Consider the following 7,902-nt stretch of genomic DNA (forward strand, 5'->3'; position numbering starts at 1 on the left):
TCACTGTGCGATCCTTCACTATATTGAAATCATCAATAAAAAAATCAAATTTGTCGTGACCTTCATTGCAATCTCTTTCTCAATATGAGACAAGAAATTAGAAATCGGAAATAGTTTAGGAGACATGGATTTGCCTACATTTGGTTTGAGTCGGAGGAGGAACATCAAGAGCAGAATGCGCGGTTGATGTTGCTCTCCATCGCGGCCGCGACCACTTGCCATCGTTGGCGTGATGCCGCAGTCGCAGAGCTAGAGTCCGTGGCGCTGAGCGCGAATGTCAAGTCCACTGCAACTGCGAGATTGAAAACGAAACATAGCGAGGACGAGATCTTGTCATCTTAGCGAGCGGCTGCAGGTGGCTGTATGCGTTGGGCAGTTGGATTTAGCTCCTATGATCTACTGACCATTGGCTAACAAAGGGTAGCAAACATTTTTTTTTTGGTTGGGTGTGACCATGGTCCCTGCCCAGTTCCGGGCCACAGGAAGGCTCCTCCGCCTGCAGGATGGATGAGACATCCAAATTTTGTATCCTAGCTAAAGTGCACCACAAATATTAATATTAATATTCTCGTATATATGCCTATTACAAACTTGTTTCTTGTTAACGCCAAACATGAATTGAAGGCAGTTTACAATTAATTTGCAAAAAGATAAAAGAGGACTGTGGGCAGAGCATCATCAGTTGTAGACGCAGCTGCCGTCGTCGCTTCTGGCTGTTGGGTCGAAGTTGCCGGCCTTTGGGTCGGTGCACCCCTCGGGCACGGGCACGCCCACCTGCTGCGCCGCCTTGCCGTAGTACAAGTTGCCGGCGGTGATGGCTTCGTCGTGGTTGGCGTCGCCGAGCGCCGCCTCGCTGAGGTACTTGTCGGCCAGCTGCACGCGCTTGACGTTCTCCTGCTCCGCCACCAGCATGTGGCCGTACTCGAGCAGCTTCTCCAGCGTCATCTTGGGCTGCTGGAACGTCGGCGGGCCCTCCCTGGAGTTGACGAGCTTCCGGCCGATGTTCTCGATGCCGGTCTCGGCGACCCACCGGCGCACCTCGTCGTCGTACACCCGGGCTCGCAGCGCGCCGAAGAAGTCGATGGACTGCCCCGGGAAGGTGTCGACGAGCTTCACGACGGCCTCGTCGGGGACGCCGTCGGTGCGGAAGATGCCCTTGCAGACTCCTATCCTATCCTCGCGGGTGGGCGCCCAGTAGAACTTGTCCATGCGGCCGTCGCGGATGAGCGGCGCGTACAGCGTGGAGAAGTCGTTGCCGGTGACGACGATGGGGACACGGGGGTTCTCCTCCTTGTTGTACATGCCGGGGAGCTGCACGTTGGTGGGGTTGTCGGCGATGTTCATCAGGGTGGCGTTCACCATCTGGTTGTTCACCGTGTACTGCGTGGTGCCGCCCATGCGCCCGGCGCCGGCGTCGAGGTCGTTGATGAAGAGCACGCACATCCTGCCCTTGCTGATGATGTCGGCGGCCTCGCGGTAGCGCTGGCGGATGAGCTTGGCGGGCTCGCCGGCGTTGCCGCTCTCCAGCTCGCCGGCGCTCATCATGACGGGGTTGATGCCCATCTTGGCGAAGACGAGCTCGCACTGGAAGGACTTGCCCTGGCCCTTGCCGCCCCAGATGCCCAGGATGAGGGGCACCTTGATGTTGGGCAGGGACATGAAGTTCTTGGCGATGTGGACCACCAGCTTGTCCATGAACGCCGGAGCGATGTAGTAGCCGTCCATCATGTTGTCCAGGTTGTACTGACGGAGACCCTGGCTGAGGTACTCGTAGGAGCTGAGCACGGCCTCGTGGGTGCCGTCGCCCATGGGCGCCTGGAACAGGGAGTCCACCAGGCCCTTGCCGCGAGTGATGTCCTGCTGGTCGTCGGAGATGTCGTGGGCGAGGCCCCTCCACCTGTCGCTCTCGGTCTGCTTGGTCTCGTCCACGGCCTCCTTCTTACTATTGCTGGCCGACGCCGCCATCGCCATGACGACGACTCTGCTTCGACGGTGCTGCTTCCTGGTGGTGATGAGCTTCTTCTTCTTCTTCCCAACGCCGAGGAAGCTGCTCGGCGTCGAGGCCAAATTTAAAGCAGCAGCAGCAGCCATCTCGATCGATCGATCTCAAGATTATTGGACGTACAAATTGAATGGGATTGAAGATGATGACGATGAGTTGTAGTATATATAGCAGGGTAAAGATATGCAGCTGCTAAATTGATGAGCAGGCAGTAGCTAGTGTGGTCTGGATCCTTCCCGATTGCTCACTGGATCTCCAGAACGTTAACGAACAAGTGTGCAGTGGTGGCCTGGTGGGTACGTGAGGCTGATGAGTGGCCAACATGTTAGTACGTCCATCCAAACACTGCTATCCCAGCCTGACATGCGTACGCTGTCGATCGGATGGGCCGCGTGGGCCCCCACCCTGGATTTAGCATTTGAGTACCGCTCTATCCATCCATCCTGTTTTAGCACAGCTTTTTTTAAGTGTTTATAATAATTCTTACTATATATCTTGTATGTCTAAGAAAAAAAATCAAAACAAACTACAGTTTAAAATGGAGGGAATATTTAGCAAAAAAAAATAGGCCATGTTTGGACCGCATATACCGGCTCCAGGGATCGCCAAAATGATTGAGCAAGAACCGAGGGTTTACTGAACCCTTGCATTAACCCTCAATCTATGAGCTTAGTGCGCTAAGGTCGTTGGGTTGGGGAAAAAACTCATCTTTAGTCGTACTTGCATTGGATGGTTCTTAGCGATTTCAAGATTAGCCGCTAGACGATCGCATAACCTTTGATCTAACGGATGACCACCGGGAGCCTTGTTTCTACTCTTTTGTCACGTTTTAGATACTTGAGTCTCGAGGCTTTTGTCAAGAGAGAACGAATTGAAGGATCCATACAGCTTTTACAAAGCATGAGAATCGAAATTGGTGATCATCTCCACGGAAGGGGAGAAGACGACAGGGTATGCATGGCGAGCTCAGCAGCTGGCTGCAACGAGCTCTCTGCCGCAGCACGCAGCAGCTGGCGTGCTCCTCGATCTAGATAGATTGTAACGTTTTCGTCAGCGCCCCTCGATGCCGCCCTGGCTCTCCATCGGAGTTCCTTTCTCCACTTCCGGTCACATCAATCTCCATCGGCGGCTGTGGCTCACGGCTTCGCCGGAGGTGCCGGAGAGTCCATTTGTCCAGGCCTCGCCGGCGTGGAGCGAGCGAGCGACCGACGACCTGGGGACGTCGGCGTTCACCCGGAACGCCGCGTGGGAGAGGAGAGGCGACAAAGAAAAAAAAAAAAGGGAAGCGTCAAGAGTACTGGTCGTTTTCTCCCTCTATCTGAGGAGTGTTGAAAAGAATTATTGGAATGGAACAAACCAAAAAATATTGAAAAAAAGAAGATGCATTTCCAATACTAGTCGTTTTTTTGGGAAAGAGAGACCTTTTTTTTGAGGGGGGAAAAGAGAGACTGATGCTCTGAGGAATTGAGGAAACACAGGTACCAAAAAAAGAAGAGGGAGAAAACACAAGCCGGGCCTTAACGGGCGGCCAGGCTATGGCCCGCTAAGGCACGGCCCGTTAAGGCCCGCTCGGGGTCCCCATCCCACCACGCGCCCCTCCCAAGCCCATGGGTCGTGGCTGGACTTATGGGGGGATCATTCATGGGGCAGCAGCTTCTCATTTCTAGGACTCTGTTTCTGATATTGTTCCCGCTGCATCTGCTCATCCCCATGGTGAATGTTGCTGTTGATCTGTAGATTGGATTTGTTGGTCGGTAGTTTGATTAGATTTGTGCTGAATCATAATCTCTGCCTGTGATATTTTTCTTCATTGCGGATGTGTGCCGAGTATTATCCCCTTTGTTCATTCTGTTGGCTTGCTTTCATTGATCTTAAGATAACTGGTGTCATAAATTCACACTAGCTGATGCACTTGCAGATAGCTATGTAAATATGAAAAAGAAGTATTTTTTTTTATCCTTTTGTTTTTTTTGCATCATATCTGTTTAAAGGTACAGCATTAGGATTTTTTTTTGTTTCTGGGGAATCATATCTGCTTAAATGGTATAGAAAATGCTGAGCGTACTGTCAAATAGATTTTCCAGCAGTCTGCTTTCAGTTGTTTGCCGCGCATTCACTGGGGAAGCACGCGCCAGGCATCACCAGGCTCCTCGTGCCCCTGCTCTGCTCCAAGGACTCGGTGCTTCGACGCGCTGCTTTCCCTGTCATTGTTATGTTGATATTGGTTTACACGTGTCATTCACCCCAAATGGTGTTGCAAGGTTGAACCTATTGTGGGAGGCTTTTGGTTTCCCTTGACCAAGTATCACTAGTGATATCACTGCGTTCTGGTTATGTATGAAACACTTGTCTTTTTAAAACCTTTCTGAATTTAGAAACGAATTTGAAACCTTGGTTATTCATCATGGGTTCACAGATTTGTTTTTCTTTAAAAGAATTGGGAAGTAGCTTTCTTTCTGGGTATATGTGGGGAAATGCATATGCAATCTTTTATTTATTGAGGTGACTGTAAAATTCTTGTCTGACTGAATATGCGATTTCAACCTACATGCTATACTTAGGGAAATTTGTGAATCTCCTAATGTGGCTTATATGTGTGGAGTCACTTAACCTATGCACTTGGACCTCCACGTTTTATGAACCTAATTTGACAGCCTGCTCGTCTTTTATTTTCTACCAATCAGCTAGGAACGAACATGGTGATGTTTGCATCTCTGCCATCAATGGCTTACATGTCATTATGTATCACATTAGCAAGTCTTGTTTTGTTATTGGGCGGGATGACGGGGACACTGGCTGGAATTAAATCAAAGTGGTAGATCACAGGGTATTCATTGCCATGTATTTCTGCAGTTGCATGGACTTGCATCAAACGGACCTCCCTACTTATGTGATTGTCCTATATGATCTCCTTTGATTTCATTTGCATAGAGCTATGTACACTGTAATCACATTAGCTAGAACACTCGCTTTTTGCTTCAAATTTGAAATTCATACCATGATGGACTTGAACGCTGAATTTCTTGATTGCTGAGTTAGTAATCACATTGTGGCGCTGCCACAGAAGCTGGACTCTTCATTGTTGTTGCCTTGTGGGCTGCCGTGTGCAAAGAACAAGAGCGCACGGTATTATAATAGCAGAGCAGAACACAGACAAGCGACAAGGAGCGGAGCAGAGCAGAGCACAGCCAAGCACAAGCAGTAGAGTAGAGCAGAGCAACCGGGAGAGGAGAGGGCACATATGCAGAGTAGAGCAGAGCCAAGCGCAAGCATTCATGCACTCAAGCATGCAGCAGAGGTGTAGCAAGGCAAGCACAAGCAGCAGAGCAGAGGGAAGGGAAGGCTGGGAGATGAATAGGCGAATAGTTAGTTACCTGGACAGAGCAGAGGGAATGGAGATGATGCAGATGCTTCCGGAGACTGGAGATTTGGAGAGGAACAAGGCCACGTTGTGAACAAGGTCTCCTTTCTCTTCTCTATTTCCCGTGCAATACTCGTGCATAGTGGCTGCCTCATCCTCCAGGACGCCCACTTCAACCTGAGGCGGGTGCCACAGATATCCTGGCTAGGCGACGGCTATCCCCAGCACGCCCCAGCGCCTTACGAACTATGATCCTAATACTATAAATTGTCACGTACTCACCTTGTAATCTTGTTTCAAGCATGCTCTATATGTCAACCTGTAAGGTTAACTTCGTTTTTCCTTTTCTGGGTAGGGAAGTGGATATTGCTGTTATTTATGTTATGTTGATATTGGTTTCCACATGTCATTCATCCCAAATGTGTTGCAAGGTTGAACCTATCATCGGAGGAATTTTTTTCCCTTGACCTTTATATCACTACGCTCTGGTTATGTATGAAACGCTTGTCTTCTTAAAAACCTTAATTTAGAAACGAATTTGAAATATTATCTTCGTTTACATCCTGTATATGTGTTCTCTACCTTTTGTCCTATATTACCTTTTGTCCTATATGATCTGCTTTGATTTCATTTGTGCATAGTTTTTTCAATTCAGACCTGGTGATTTCTGAGGTTGATGTGTCACACCCGATTTTAAGAGTGCATTAAATACATGTGCGCCAGGATCAAGTTACACACATGTACGACATAAGCAAATATCAAAGACAGTGCCATAACGAAATAAAGAGAGTATTAATCATTATTACATGATCGAAAGTCTCAAATAAACCACAAAGTCTATTTATTATGCAGCGGAACTCCTAAGATAGCAACGTCTCCATAGGCAGCTGACTGAAGAACTGTACGCCTAGAACTTCTCAAAATTGTGCAGGTACTCCTCCAAATTAGCTTGGTCTGAATAGCGGTTTTGCAAGGGTGAGTACATTTATGGTTGATACTCAACAAGTCGTGGGAAACAGTGTAGTGTAAAGCAAATCAAGGTATGGCTAAGGCTTAAACAGCATCAGCTTTTAATTTAGTTGGTCAAATTTTATTAGCAATTAACTAGATGTAAGTTTATACCACCCAAAATTAAACAAGAACATGAATAAAATAATAACATAACCATAAATGAAATGACAATAATTTAAATCCATCTTTCGATAGCATTATCATGTGAGCAATTTTTTCCCCTTGACCTTTATATCACTACACTCTGGTTATGTATGAAACACTTGTCTTCTTAAAAATCTTAATTTAGAAACGAATTTGAAGCATTATCTTCATTTACATCCTGTATATGTGTTTTCTACCTTTTGTCCTATATGATCTGCTTTGATTTAATTTGTGCATAGTTTTTTCAATTCAGACCAATTTCTGAGGTTCATGTTGTGCTGATAAGCAGCCTACTATTCAATAACACTTTCATGTGGCATGTTCATGTTAGCTAGCTAGAAACACTGTGCTTTTAGCTTCAAAATTCAAATTCATGATATTATGGACATTGACAATGAATTTCTTGATTGCTAAGCTATGTACACTGTAATCAAATTGTGGGGCTGATAAAATAAGTAGCGTTGAGACACATAACAATTGAATCTTAAGCTTCACACAGAATCTGGACTAGTCATCCTCATTCTTGTCATGCTGGAAATGTCTTTGATACATTTCAATCACAGGCAATTGAATTCGTACTGGGGAGGATGGCAATGGTGCGTGAAGAGAGATCAATGTGGCAAATCTCACACTGTTCATTACCAGGTATCTCTGATTTCTGGTTATTTTAAATTTACCTTGACATGTGACTTATTGAGGTAGTGTATTTCATCTAATGGTAGTTCTGAATTTATGGTAACCTTGGATGGGGTTTGTCACTTTATCCACGCACGGACTTACAAAGGACAGCAAATGACTATTTTTACAGGGCTCCTGTCTAACCATGGACTATACTTTATGTACCCTTTTTTGACATGGTAATTTGAGGTTAATGGAAAAGTAGCATATTTTCCCTGTAGTTACCTTGGGTTTACTTTCGCATTGTTTTTTTACAGAGTTTGCAACCAGTGTTTCATTATCAGATGAACGCAAGCAGAGGGTATCACTCGTGGAGAGCCTTGGCGTTGCAGAGCAGTCCCACTCCAACTTGTAGATAGTATATATTCCCTCTGTTCTAAAATGTAAGGTATTTTGATTTTTTTAGATATATAGATTCTACTATGCTAACCTGATAACCCCATAATCCATCCTGAGGAAAAACCAGGCTAAGAATAAGTGCTTTCATGACATTTAAATGTCCTGGAAAGTCTTGTTTTGTTTATATGCTTAAGCAAAGTAGCTCTGGAGGGCATGAAAGAAAAGCATCGTGTTGATGAGTATTGCTGGATGTTTAACTATTAGTATGGTATATTTAACTGAACAAGGCCTAGGACAGCACAAGGATGGCCTTTAGGACAGCATTGCTTTCTCGGCCTAATTGGCGCCTTACATTTGGCGACCATAC

General features: G+C 46.4%; 1 protein-coding gene across 1 annotated transcript; it reads right to left on the bottom strand.

Moving 5' to 3' along the window:
* Positions 1 to 540: 540 nt before the first annotated feature.
* On the bottom strand, positions 541 to 2,296 carry LOC117866674 (ribulose bisphosphate carboxylase/oxygenase activase B, chloroplastic). The gene has a single exon (XM_034750949.2). It carries the CDS (start codon positions 2,089 to 2,091, stop codon positions 679 to 681), a length of 1,413 nt encoding a protein of 470 aa, XP_034606840.1. The 5' UTR covers positions 2,092 to 2,296; the 3' UTR covers positions 541 to 678.
* Between the last annotated feature and the right edge of the window lie 5,606 nt (positions 2,297 to 7,902).

Source organism: Setaria viridis, chromosome 8, assembly GCF_005286985.2.
Source record: "Setaria viridis chromosome 8, Setaria_viridis_v4.0, whole genome shotgun sequence".
Lineage (NCBI taxonomy): Eukaryota > Viridiplantae > Streptophyta > Magnoliopsida > Poales > Poaceae > Setaria > Setaria viridis.

Coding starts and splice junctions, on each gene's coding strand:
- LOC117866674 (XM_034750949.2), bottom strand. CDS start 2,091: ATGGCTGCTGCTGCTGCTTTAAATTTGGCCTCGACGCCGAGCAGCTTC.